This window comes from Setaria viridis, chromosome 3 (genome assembly GCF_005286985.2).
Source record: "Setaria viridis chromosome 3, Setaria_viridis_v4.0, whole genome shotgun sequence".
NCBI lineage: Eukaryota > Viridiplantae > Streptophyta > Magnoliopsida > Poales > Poaceae > Setaria > Setaria viridis.
Window position 1 is genome coordinate 24,109,765 of NC_048265.2, and position 14,259 is coordinate 24,124,023.

The 14,259-nt window shown below is 41.4% G+C and overlaps 1 protein-coding gene across 2 annotated transcripts; it reads left to right on the forward strand.

Annotated features, from left to right (window-relative positions):
• The first annotated feature begins 7,910 nt into the window (after window positions 1-7,910).
• LOC117848207 (uncharacterized) lies at window positions 7,911-14,200 on the forward strand. 2 transcript variants are annotated; one of them, XM_034729538.2, is made up of 11 exons: window positions 7,911-8,065; window positions 8,183-9,248; window positions 9,508-9,539; window positions 10,068-10,134; window positions 10,306-10,363; window positions 10,530-10,622; window positions 12,056-12,170; window positions 12,290-12,337; window positions 12,735-12,780; window positions 12,889-12,959; window positions 13,836-14,200. In XM_034729538.2, exons 2-11 carry the CDS (start codon window positions 8,190-8,192, stop codon window positions 13,873-13,875), a joined length of 1,629 nt encoding a protein of 542 aa, XP_034585429.1. In that variant the 5' UTR covers window positions 7,911-8,065; window positions 8,183-8,189; the 3' UTR covers window positions 13,876-14,200. The 2 variants fall into 2 exon arrangements, with proteins under 2 accessions (XP_034585429.1, XP_034585430.1); XM_034729539.2 differs by lacking the exon at window positions 10,530-10,622.
• The last annotated feature ends 59 nt before the right edge of the window (window positions 14,201-14,259 follow it).

The window sequence follows — 14,259 nt, forward strand, 5'->3', positions numbered from 1 at the left end:
CGCCGCCCCCGCCGCGGGACGCCCCTGCCCCCTGGGATCCGCCCCCGCCGCCGGACGCCCCTGCCGCCTGGCTCGGTGAAGTATTGCGGCCGCCCCTGCCGCCTGGCTCGGTGAACAAGTTTTGAGGGTAAGAAAGTGTTGAGCGTAAGAAAAGCTATCAACTAGTATTGAATACCTACAGCAATAGGAAGATTACAGAACTTGATAGTGTTGGATTGTTTCAATGCCAAGCTATCAACTTTACCAAAGGGCATAGCTAAACTTAAAAGGATGAGTTACTTGTATGCTTGTACACTTCCTAGCAGTGCTGAAATTGCACCAGCTAAAGGACCCAAGCGTGCCTAATGCCATAAGACACCTAACAGGGAATATTTCTCTCCAGTGTGTTAAAGCTAGCTTAGAGACCTTGAGCAACGTCGGAGCTTTGACAAATTAAGGACATTTTCGGTCTCTAAAGTGTTGCATATATTTGATTAATTGCTCTAGGTTGTATTCCATGGCTGCGGATTATTGTTATTTCTGCTAACATGTCAAATTTGTCTGTAGATCAATTTCGTATGTTCAATTATTTACTTCCCCTATAAAGATAGAGTACTTGCAATTTGCCAAACCTGTCCATTAATTCAATTAACTACATTTCTTTTTTACGACTTATGCGTAACCTTTCTACTTGGTGGTTTAAATGAAGTCATTAATTCTTTGAACTTTTTGCATTGGAGTCTCTTTGGAGCTGTATGATGATAGAGTAGCTCATAACAATTTTATGCATGCGTGCAGTTGCTGCGGAGGATCTGGACAGTTGTAGCTGCTACGACTGCAAGGCTGCCAACAAATAGCAAGGTAAAATTTGTGTCACTTCTTGATGGATTGCTAAAATGACAGATTGTGGGTTGTATGATCAGTAAACAAGCTTGTATATTTGTATTTAATTCTACAATACTGTAATCAAATTTTAGATGGAAAAGTCGTCAAAGATTGTGGCAAAATGGGATTCATTTGCCGCGAAAGCTTTCAATGACATTTGTGTGGAAGAAATACTTGCTTTCAATCGGCCACAACAATGTTTGAATGCGGTGGGATATGCAAACCTTCTTAGAAAGTTTTATGAGCGTACCAAGAGGCCATACGGTGAGAGTCAAATGAAGAATAGGTGGGATATATTGAAAAAAATGTATACTCAATGGAAGACTTTGAACCTGAGATCAACCGGATTGGGAAGAGATCCTGTTACTGGTTGTATTGTGGCTGACGATGAATGGTGGGAAGAACAAAATAAGGTGAGCCCGCTAACAACCATACTAGAGATATAGTTCACATACACGTTGTTTTTTTTTTGAATTGGAGTATAATAGCATGCTGTTTTGGTGATATTTTACAGGCTATGCCAGGTTGTATCCGGTTCAGAACAGCTCTGCTTGAATATGAGGATCAGATGCGAATCATGTTTGAATCGGTCATTGTTACAAATGAAACTTCATATGTTCCAAGTGGTGATGGAAACGTTGATGGTGATGAACATGATGTTGTTGATGTTGAGGGCAACAATAATAGGGAGGCACATAAGGCCCCATCCAGTTCTGAGCGGAGGGCTTCAAAAAGGCCAGCTCCTAGTTCCCCTAAAGGAAAGAAGAAGAAGACTTTTAGAGACCAGTGCATGAAGCGGTTGGTCGATGCATATGAGTTGAAAGCTCAAAGTAGTAAACATTCAGCTACTTCACAAGTTGTTGATCACGTTAGAGATGAGATTGGAAGTATGTTGGAGCAAGTCATTAAGGATGGGGCTGAGGAGGGGAGTGATGAACACTTCTGTGCTACACAACTTCTTCAAAAAAAGGAAAACCGTGATGTGTTCATTACATTGAAGACACCAAATGGGAGGTTGAATTGGCTGAGGAGGGCTTGGGAGATAAGGAAGAAGTACTAGGGTGTTGCATTAGTGTGCCATTTCTCTTTCATTTCTCTTATGTTGTGTGAGACATAATTTCAATTTTCTAAGTATGCTGTGTGAGACTATGAACCTTCTATTAGTTGTGTTGTAACAATAAAAATTCATCTGATGACTTGGTTAGTGCTTTTTAACAGGCTTGCATTTATTTTGATGAGTACCTCTAGTGCAACTAGTGAATGTGAAGGCAACAGTGATTCTGTTCATACCATGGATATTGATGAATCTGATGACACTGATGATGATTACATAGTGGCAATGCTTGGTCTGGACTACATGGTATCATCTGGTATGAATAAGAAGAAGATTACTACTACGATAGCAAGGATGACTGGAATACAGTGGGTTGAGTTACAACTACAAGATCCAGTGGAGTGCTTTAACATGTTCAGAATGAGGAGGTCAGGTTTCTTAAGCCTTCATGACACTTTGGTGCAAGATTATGGATTGAGATCAAGTAGACAATTTTGTAGCAAGGAAGCACTAGGAATGTTTCTATGGGCTTGTGGTGCACCTCAATCTTTTAGGCAATGCAAGAATAATTTCCATCGCTCATTAGAAACTGTGAGTAGAAAATTTGAAGAGGTTCTTGAATCTATCATGAGATTAGCTGTTGACATTGTGAGGCCTAAGGATCCACAATTTTCTACTATTCATCCTAAACTACAAGAAGCAAGGTTTTGGCCTCATTTCAAAGATTGCATAGGAGCAATAGATGGTACCCATATACCCGTAACTGTGCCATTAGCTGATCAACCGAAATACATTGGTCGGCATAGGTATCCTTCACAAAATGTCATGGCGGTATGTGACTTTGATATGTGGTTCACATTTGCTGTCACTGGTTGGCCTGGTTTTGTCCATGATACTCGTGTATTATTGGACACGCTTCTCACATACATACAAGGATCAATTTCCACATCCTCCCGATGGTAAGGACGAGTTATGTTGCAATTTATTTTTCAGGGAATATTTGCTCATTGTGATATAACATATAAATATAACATGCAGGCAAGTACTATCTTGTTGACTCTGGATATCCTAATAGAAAATGTTTTCTTGCACCCTACAAGGACAGATGTATCATGTTTCTGAATGGCAGCATGGTCAGCATCCGGTAGGATTGAAAGAAGTGTTTAATCATGCACATTCATCCCTTAGAAATGTGATTGAGCAATCATTTGGAGTTCTAAAGATGAAGTGGCGCATTCTCTTGAATTTGCCTAGTTATCCGGTTAACAAGCAGTCGAAAATTATAGTTGCTTGTATGGCCCTTCACAATTTCATCAGAGATAGTACCGTACATGACGTGCATTTTGAAGAGGATTTTGAGGAAGATGATGGTAATCCAACCAAACCTAGCACAGATGGTGGTGGTGGTGCTTTAGGAGATGACATTGATATGGGTGCATTGTTTGATGCTATTGCTGTCGCTATGGTTTCGTGATTCGTTGTTGTACCCATGATGGATGTTTCCATACTAGACCAATCTATCATATGAATTTCATATTATTGTAATGTAATTTCTATTTAACAAACTCCAAAGGCATTAGAATTATTGTCTTCTCCTCAGATTCACAATAAAAATGAGCTATTATCAACCTTAGGGGCATTCAGGTCAATTTACCAACCTGGACAGACAATCAACACAAAATAATCAGGATTGCCAAACACCCTGCTTATTCAGACAGCAGATTCTCCAGGCAGCAGACTTATCAGATAAGCTTACTTGCCAGATAAGCGAGTTCCAGAAAAGCGTATACAGACAGGGCTGGAGTCGAGCTCTTCGCGTGCATGCTAAGGAGGCAAGGAGCGTCACTCTACATTTATAAAACCGAGTACATGACCTTACGTCATCCTAACGTAATCAAATCACCGTATCACCGAAGTAGATGTTGACTACTCAACATCAATCTACACCGTCGCCATCTCTGTCTTGTCGGATTGCTCGTCGTGTGACGAAGGACCAGCTGCAGGGGCCATCCCTTGACTCACTTGCGCTCGTCAAAAGCGCAACGCAAAGGTCCACACGGAGGGCGGCCTACTCATCTTCGAGAGCACCATCGTCGTCTCATCCGTCTTCTACTGTTCAGCGTGCCGAACCGATCGCCAGGTGCCCAGCCCCGTTCCCGCCCTCCCGCGCACCGTCGCCCAGCTGTGTGATTTCCGGCCCTGCTGGCATCCTCCCACGCACCAGCACGACAGCGGTGAGAAGCGCTCACAGCCGCACTCCACCGTCCGCGTGTTGTCAAAAGGGCAGGTGAGCGCCGGCCATCTTCGGCCTCGGGCCTTGCTACTCCGTCGCCGCACGTCATCCTTGGTCGTGGCCTGCCTAGCATGTCCGATTCTGATGTTTGTTCTAAGCTCCTTTTTATGCCACGATGTGTTGATCTGATGTTCTGGTGTGATTTGCTTGCTCGGTGTCGGAGGTGTTAGCTTGGTGCTGCTCCGTGGTCAGTGCTACTACTGCATGCACTTTAGTTGTTCAATGAAATACCTGTTCAGGCTGATTGCTACATTTGCAATTGGGCTGGGATGCGCTAGGGCCTTCTTTGAGCCAAATAATTAAATTACGCTTAGTTAGGTGATGTGGTCTTCTTTGAACAAACAAGTTGTGTGATTTACTTTGTTGTACGAACCATGCCGGTTCAAGCTGATTGCTAGTTTTCTTGTTTGAATTTTAACAGTTAAAATAACAACCCTTCAGAGATATATAGACTGTAACAATGTAACCATTGAAAATATAGAGACGAATTTTATGGGGCTAATTAAGTGAGAATGTTGGACATAGTCTAAGAGGGGCAAAGATGGAGAACCAGATACGCGTAGAACTCTAGCGTCAAGTATTTTGACACCTTATTCTTTGACTCGTGGGCATCGAATAAACGAATAAACGATGCGGAGTGAGTACAAATCATGTTGGATCATCCTTTGCCTAAGGATGTTTTGCTTGTAAAAAAAATCAATAGAAAATACCCTTTCGCTTGGGCCCTCTTGAGAAGTTAGGAAAATCATCGGCGTGTAGTATTAGCAGCCTCAATTTTCAAAGAAAAAGACAAGGGCTAAGAAACTCGGTGGGCTTATAGTTTTCTAGAACTTTCCTACTCACTAGTTTTCTAGAACTTTCCTACTCACTTGGATAGATTTCTAGATAATGTTTGCATAACATTTTGTTTCTGACAATATTGGTCAACCACGAGCATTTTTTTTTTGCAGATTGTTTCTAATCCGAGGACCACGCTCCAAATATAGATCTAAGCATAACCACCAGCACAAACAGTGGCAACATTAGAAATGGAAGAGGGTCGATGACATCGAGCGACCAGCCACTACTCACTGACCCTAAAGAACGTAAGAGGCAACGAGAAAGAAATAGGTATGCGCGAATATCTCACGAGCGAAAGGATGAATTACTAAAAAAATGCCATGAAGCTCGTCAGCAAATGAAGGTTATGGCCAACCTTATTGATGTCGAACTCTATGGCCAGATGGGATTAGAGCAGTTTGTGCAAGAAAAACTACAATCCATGTCCGAGCAAATTGTTGCAAGACATGCAAATGCTAGGGCACGTTATGCAAATTTAAAACCCAAGCAGAGGCAGGCGATACGTGATCGTCAGAGGTTTCTCTATGCAAAAATAACATCTGAGAAAAAACATGCAAAGAGAAAACTGTGAAAAAGCACAGTGTGAGATGCGACGCAACACTCCGAATAAGAATTCCATCGCCATGAAGAATCCTTTGTATAACTCATCGGATTCAGATTGAAATGTATTTATAGATAATATGTTCATTTTCAACAATATGAAGCATGATATGAGATTGGGGACACGTCATTTTTCATTGTTTTGTTTTATCTATATTTACACAAGATATGAACTTATGATTCTACGGTACATGAGGATCCTATATTTCTCAAAGAAAAATAATATTACCTAGGATCGTGATCGTGCCAAAATTGGCTTCCGTTTTTTCTTTGATCATATTCAGCTAATATTAATAAACATAGTTTGTGCACAAATTTGAAAACTGTTTTTTATAATAATTAGCATGGATTATAAATCAAGTCATCCTCATGTGTGTTTGGTCATGTTTGTTAAGCAAGGGGTAGATTTTTTTCTACCCGTTGCAACGTACGGGCGTATTTGTTATATTTTGTGACTACTAGTTCTGACTACTAGAACTAATCACAAACACACGAGTCCAGTGCAACAGAACCAATCATGTAAGCGACGAAGACGAAGATGCCACAACAGTTGTAAACCACATTACGTAACCCATATCTTAGGCGAGTTACTCACACTTGTAGTGAGGCGCAGTCATATAGAGCTCTCGAACCTGACAAACGTCTGTACTCGTTGTGGAGTACATAGATTTGCTCGTATAGAATGTCCCACACGTGTTAAGGGTTAATTAGGGGATGTAAACGGGGATGTCACATTCTTTACCTGATTAGATAGATGTACGCGATTCTAGCGCCTATACCATACTTGGTCTAGATTTATTCATGCAAATCTAGTTGATAATTGCTAAGTGTTAAACCTGAGATAAAATATTAAAAGTAAAGATGCACTTATAATAAGCTCTTTTTTTTTATAAACAATCTCAATAGTCAAAAATCTTGCATACTAGAGTTTGGTATGTATATACCCATAGTCACCAGGGTTGTTATTTCAGTTGGCATTGCTCCCCTATGAAAATATATCGATGGGTTTGATGTGTTGTTCTTTACTCGTATTTGGATTCAAGATTATTTTCCATTGTGTGTGTTGAACTCTCTATCACTCATAAGACAGTGTAGATTAACCATTAAGATGATGGATAGCGCACTCAAACTGATTTTATTTGGGAGGTTCTGCCATGCAAGGTCTGCGGGGACGTTAGGAATGGTTGTGGCGGTGCTCTAGCGCTCCTGCTAGGTTGTGGACCGGCGGAGACATGCGGGCAAGTGGCAAGAAGCGGCGGTGGCCACATGTACGAGCGGTGAGTGGGGCCAACTCCTTTACAAGGGTTGTAATGTATTTTTTCTTGATATTCCAACCTACTCATTTTAGAAACTAGTAAAGTGCATGTGCGACACTTACGTGTTTTCAAAATCCAGTAAAAAATATTAATTTATTAAAAATCGAATAAATAATAATTGTATATTTATAGTAGATATATACACGTGTTATTTGTTTGAAGTTTGAACCATAACATGGCTCTACACAAATGTCATCAAATCACATGAGCAGCTGCCCGTTTTCGTTACTACGAGAGTAACAATCTTGCAGTAAAACTTTTTTCACATTAGTAGATGAAAAAATATTGCGTCAATTCATCCGAAACCACATACTACATTAAGCATGGGGAGAGACAATTTGGATATTAATATTGCTACGTAAGGTAACGATTTCAAAGAAAATGCAGTCCAGAATTTTTTTTAAGAAAATCTCACAAATAAGGATATACCTCACTGGACCACATACATTGCTTAGAGAAAGAAACTACAGCACCAAAACAATGCTCATTAGAAACCATATTCTAAATTCTCATATCGACTACAATGGTAACTCTGACATCTTGAAAGGCCTTTCTATACCACATACATTATCCGGTGCCGTTATCTTATTGGGGATGTCATGGAGTCATGGTGGTTGATCAAGAAGAACACCAATTCAACTCCATCGACAGCTTGCAACTTCTGATCTTTGTAACTTTTAATCAGCTTGCAACTCCTGATCTCTGTGACTTTTAATCAGCTAGCAACTTCTGAATTCTGAAAAATTTATAATTACTGGACGGAGTTTTGGGTACAACTTAGAACGGCGAACCGAAAAAGCCAGACCGAAGCCGTTGGTTTATCTTTTTTCCGTGAACCGATCGTTTTCTAATTTCTTCTTCACAGGAAAGAGATGGGCCTTGAGCTTGGCCCAAACGAAGCCCATCATCTATCGGATTTGGCAGAGAGGCTTTCAGGTGTTTCCCCCACCCCCATCGAACCATCTCGATTGAAGCAGAGAGAAATCGGCGGTAGAGGTCGGGACGGAGCAGCCGCAGGCCCGCAGCAGCCCCGCCGCCGCCGCCGCTGCCGAGGGCGGAGGTAGCATCTAGCCCATTCCGCCGCCGCCGCCGTCTCTGGTAAGTTCCCCCCTCCCCCTCCGTCATTTCTCACAAGTGCCGGGCCGAAACCCTCGCGCTATTCCTCGGTGCTTATCTCGCATTCTGAATCGACGGTGTGAAAATGTGTTGCTCCAGGTCTGGAATGGCTTCGGCGGTGGAGAGGCGGAGGGAGGAGCACACCAGGAGATCGCGTTCCCCGGCCGGAGACAGGGAGCGGAGGGGCACGCCGCCACGCAGGCGGAGCCCCTCTGAGCGGAGGAAGAGTTCGCCGGCTAGGGCACGGTCCCCTCATGCGAAGCCAGGCGCGTCGCACAGGGACAGGGAGAGGTCGCCTCCGAAAGAGAAGGCGAAGGAGCGTGCAAGGTCGCCGCGGTCTCCTGCGAAGGCCAGCCTGTCGCACAAGGAGAAGGATAGGTCGCCTCCGAGGGAGAGGGCGAAGGACCAGCGGGTCAGGTCGCCGAAACACGCGCGGGAGCAGTCACGATCATCGTCGCCTGCCAGGAGGCGCGGCTCTAGGTCGCCATCGCCGCGCACCAAGAGGCTGAGGAGAGGCCAGGGTGAGCGGGAGGCCACCCAGGTAACTGACAGTGATCGCCGGAAGTCCAGTCATAGGGAGGAGCGGGACACAGGGAGGCACAGGGAGCCTGATGAGGGGAGGGATACTTCGAGGGACAGGAAGGTGGAGCGGGAGGCAGCGCAGGTAACCAATGGTGACCGCCGCAAGTCCTCTCATAGGGAAGAGAGGGAATCTGGAGGCAAGCACAGGGAGCATGATGAAGGGAGGGATGCATCTAGGGATAGGAAGGCAGAGCGGGAAGATGCCAAAGGTACTGCAAAAGATAAGAAGTCTGATCGAGATGATGGAAAGGATCATTCAAGAGATAGAAGGGCTGGAAGGGATGATAGGTCTGGTGCTTCAAAGGAGACATTATCGAGCCGGGATGATGATAGGCAGGATTCAAGAGGTGGAAGGCTTGATCGCGATGACTGGAAAGCTGCTTCTTCAAGGGAGCAAAGGGTGGACCGTAGTGACAAAAGGGATTCAACCAGAGAGAAACTGTCAGATTGGGAGGAGAGCAATGGAGGATCAGGAAGGTCATCTAGGCGTGGTCGATCAGCATCTCCAGATGAGCACAGGCATCGGGGCAGGCATGAATCCCATCCATCACCAAGGGTGCCCAGAAGTGGAACACGTACTGAGGTGTCTGGTGATATCTGGCCCTTCACTTTAAATCTCTGTTTCTCCATATCTACTTGGCTATGCATGATTGTTTTCCGATACAACTGGCAGATTTATTGTCTCCACCCAAATAAGTACAAAGTCAGAAAATTGATTTCAATGCCATCAATTTTGAACTATTATAATTGTAGATTGTGCAATCAGTAGTCCTCACACTCTCACTGCTAATCATAATGGGGCTGGTAAATTGCAATCTGACAGTCATTATGTTTCATTTCAGGATATCAACTCTAGAGGAGGTGAAGCATCCAGGTCAGTGCTCAGTAGTCAACACTAACCTCTTTCGTGTTCCCTTAGCACCATAACTCTTATGACATTTGAAATCCTTAATAGAAGCATTGTTTGCTGCAAATTTTAAGTTTATGTTGTAGATGAACAATATATATATATATATATATATATATTTTTGCAAAAACAGCTATGGATCTACAATTTTTCATGCTCAAAATTGAGGAGACATTTCTTTTTTCTAGCCAGTTATCTTCCCACTCAAAAAGAAAACAGGGAACACTAAACACAATCATAATGGAGGCAATCAACACTCTGTGGTTTCTCTAGCTCTTTATTTAGCAATGACAGATCATTGTCTTTTGTTCACCCTCTCATTGCTAAAGTGAGATTGATGAATTTAGCCCTTTTTTTAATCTTGCTATTAGATAATGTTGTCCTGTCGATTTTCAATCCTGCTGTTGGTAGCATGTTATTATTACTATATGCAAGGTTCTCACTTTTATATATGCTTCGCATTTGGTAATGGTGAACTCTTCCTGTTTTGCTCAGGAGTGGAGATCCTGATGCTTTGGCAAGAATGAACTCTACCGCAGAAGCTCTTGAAGCAAAAGAAAAGGTGGTGCATGATCCATGACGAATATTGTAGATGATTATGATAGCAATTTATCTATCTGAAGAATATCGCAACATTTCCATTTATGTGATGTTTGTTGTTTCCTTAAATATAAAATACTTGCCATTTTCTGTACGGTGATTTGAAACCTTCCCCACGCCCCTTGTTTTGCAGCAAAAGCCATCCTTTGAGTTGTCTGGAAAGCTTGCTGAGGAGACCAACAGAGTTGCAGGTGCTTAGCTATTGTATCTTATCATAATTTATTTAATTATTTATATGAACATAGGTATACGATTGTTGTAATGGTGAAACCATTAAGATGCAGCTAATTGTGTGTGCTTGTGGTGCTGTGAGCATACTGCATTACCCTTGGTGATGACACTTTGTTCCTACTTCAGGTGTAAATCTATTATATACAGAGCCCCAAGAGGCTCGCATGTCAGAGATTAGATGGAGGCTCTATGTGTTTAAGGGTGGAGAACCACTGAATGGTAGTTGTTCTTGACTTGTTTACTCCATGTATGAGTAATATTTTTGCATTATGTCATGGTTTATGTTAGTTCGATAGTTTTTTCTAAAATAGGTAGAAAGAGCATACTCACATTTAGGCATTTAATATCCTATGGTGTCATATAGCTATTTTCCTCGGATGAACCCAGCAGCTGCACTAGCAAAAAAATATCTTTGTTCACCATGGATTGCCACAAAATCCCAGGACCATGTTCACTTACATGTTATGTCTACTGTATCACCTAAGCATGGCAATTATCCACTTATGGACTTTTATAATAATTATTTAATTTCTTTCCCAAATTTAAGCAAAGGAAAAGTTGGTTTTGGTTACAATTGGTGTAACCATGGCAAAAGAGGTGTGTAACAGAGAACGAACTTTTCTGTACTAGCAATTTCAGAAAGTTCTTGACCTTTTCAGTCCATTCCCTATTTGACACTAGAAAATTTACTCGTTCCTTTCTTGGCCCTCAAAAAATTTCCGGTCCCTATTTGACACCGAGTTCAACTTTCATTCCTTATATGACACTCTGTTGGATTTTCCATTCAAGAACCGTTAAATGCGGAGGGAGAAGGGTGGTGGGGTCCACATGGGCAAAATCGTCTTTTCGCCAGGCATTTAACAGTTCTCGGATGGAAAATCCAATAGAGTGTCATATAAGGAATGAAAGTTGAACGCGGTGTCAAATAGGGAACGGAAATTTTTTAAGGGTCAAGAAAGGAATGAGTAATTTTTCTAGTGTCAAATAGGGAATTATCTCTTTAAATAGGGCACAGGCAAACCTGTGGACTTGTCGAGTTATGACATTATGATAACATAAGGTTGCTTGAACTTCAGTATTGTCCTCTTCCTGGGATATTAGAAGGGCTCCTTGTAGTAGCATGCGCTGTATCTGTCAAATACAACTTGTTGTCTTCGTGAATGAATAAAGATTTGCAGTGAATCGGTTCACAACAGATATCTCATTACATTTGGTTTTTAAATTGGAGTGAATGAGCTCAATTTTGTTTTACTTACCTTTGAACAATATCATTGCTAATGTAGTAGCAATGGGTCAAATGACCAACATACCTGCATGTTGTCAGAAAACTGGATTTGAGCTCTGGTATGCACCCAACCAGCTCCGAAGGCCATCTGTATCTGCTCCTGCATGACTTAGAGCCATTTTCTTCCCCCTTTTGTGTTGTATGTAGGGTTCTAGGCTTTTTTACCTGGAGCTTAAAGTAATGTAGAACACAAAAACCATATGAAATCAGTTGGCTTTTCCCAATTTTCTGAGAACCCTGCAAAATCATACTTGTCTACAATTGATGTGTGGAATACTGAAGAAGTGACATGCTTTTCATTGTGATCCTATGCTTCTGTTTTGCACATTCTGCACTTGAATGTTTCTTATGGTATCTGATTTAACAGAACCACTGTATGTTCATCGGTTGACCTGCTACCTTTTTGGAAGAGAAAGGAAAGTTGCAGACATCCCCACAGATCATCCCTCCTGCAGCAAGCAGCATGCAGTTCTTCAATATAGGTATGCCTACACTTATATCTCTTTTTCTCAAAAGACGTAGGAGAGCAATGTGTCATTTCATTGACAATAAAAAACCCCTTATTGAGAACTCAATATAGGAGTCATTGTTTTCTTTTCAGACTTGTGGAGAAGGAGCAACCAGATGGCATGATGGCAAAGAAAGTGAGGTAATTACATATGCTCATTAGTTTTTACACATGGTTATCATTGGGGATGAAAATGATCGGAAACGATATCACAATACAGAAAACGGAAGCGGCCAGGTTGGGATTTTCCCATATTTATGAAATATAAATAAGTACAAACAGGGTAAAACGACTATATAATTAGTTGATTAAGGAAACTTTTTTGTTTAGATAAAAACGGGAATGGTCAGAATTCAGAAATGGTATCATAATATGGAAATGATATCTGTCGGTTCGGGATTTATCCCAACTGTTTTCACCCCTAGGTATCATATTGTTTGCAATGTTTTATTACTCAATCACTGCTCTTAGATACGTATAATGCCTTCTCTGATCGCAATGTATTCGCAATGCTTTATCATGCCGACTTGTTTGACAGGCCTTATCTGATGGATCTTGATAGTACAAATGGGACTTTCATTAATGTAAGTGTTCTAGTAATATGCGTGTTAATCTTGTCAGATCTACCGGTCATGTTTTGACTCTTCTGTTATGTGAATTTTATTGTTACTGAGTGTGCTTTATTTATGCAGGAAAATCGCATTGAACCTCGTCGCTATTATGAACTATTTGAAAAAGACACAATCAAGTTTGGCAATAGTAGGTATGATCATAACCATGGAAGAAGTACTATATTTGTTTTCTGGTTAATATGTCCATAGTTGTCTTTGCTTTCTTCATTTGTTCTCATTGTATCAGTTCAAAAAGGTGGTGTATGTCTATATTCTTCAGTATCATGGGTAGTAACTACGGTTTCCTATGTGAATTGCTCAGTTTAAAACCTTTTTAAGTTTAGGTGTGAAATATATCCATTCTTCTTTTGTTAGGTGTTGCCACCACCTATATTAATTTGTAATTCTGACATTTCTCAGGAAAGTACTTCCTTCGTTAGAAATGTAATTTGTTTCACCTTTGGTTCACAAATTAAGTAGTAAGAGGAAATGGCTATGGCCCCTCATTTCCTCCATACTTAAGTTGGTTGTTTCTTTTTTAAGTATGTTGGGATGGGGAGGAGCTTGAGAGAAAGTTGGAGGCTCATTTCTTTATGAGAACTGCATCAATATAGTTAGGGCACAATAGAGTGATAAGGTAAGTGTAATATGAAGTAGGTGGAACAACCTATTTTGAGTGTTCTTAAGGCTAAACCAACCTATATATGTTGTTGGAGTATATAAAATGTCCGTATTTTGTTTATTTTTCTGCAGTATGACAGCTGCTATGCTCATGGTGCTCTCTCTAGATGGGCTTCAGTTTGCAAATCCAATTTTACAATTTGTTCTAAGGAACATTAGTTGTACTTTGGGAAAACATTCTTTTATTGGTCTGTGCACAAGTAGTTTAACCTTTGAATATCTTGAAAAAAAAAAGTTACTCGTTGCTGCCTGATGTTTTATCCGTTTCAGATGCAGTGGTTCTATTTCCACACATTTCTAAGAACTATCATGTTAATATATCTGTCGATGTCTTTTTCCCCCTGCAGCCGGGAATACGTTTTACTCCATGAAAATTCAACAGGATGAGGATTGAAATGGCCAAATACTTTTACTAGAGGAGGAAATTCAGCAGAAGCATGCGTTGATACTTGTTTTATTTAGGAAAAAAAATTGGACCGGAGATTGGTCAGCTGCTATTGCTTTTGTTCTGTGTTTTCTTCACAGGCGGGCTATCTTCATGAAGAGAGCAACCTGTAGCAGATAGCCTTGGTTTTGTATTGAAGCATGCTTTGTACTGCTGGCATTCATATCACTTGACATCAGAGGCAGCTGTTTAAGGATCTGTACTATAGTGATGTTGATCATGGATTTAGTACACAGTAATCTTAATCGTGCCTCAGATTTGCTTGCCCTCCCCTATCCGGGCTGCTGCTTGTTCCGTGATACTCTGTGCCTGTTGCTCGAGTGTAT

What these genes read in the sequence shown, in the direction of transcription:
- LOC117848207 (XM_034729538.2), top strand. Translation starts at nt 8,190, where the DNA reads ATGGCTTCGGCGGTGGAGAGGCGGAGGGAGGAGCACACCAGGAGATCG. An exon ending in AGAGGAGGTGAAGCATCCAG is followed by an intron (nt 9,540 to 10,067) that starts GTCAGTGCTCAG and finishes TGTTTTGCTCAG; the next exon opens with GAGTGGAGATCCTGATGCTT. An exon ending in ATGATGGCAAAGAAAGTGAG is followed by an intron (nt 12,338 to 12,734) that starts GTAATTACATAT and finishes CTTGTTTGACAG; the next exon opens with GCCTTATCTGATGGATCTTG.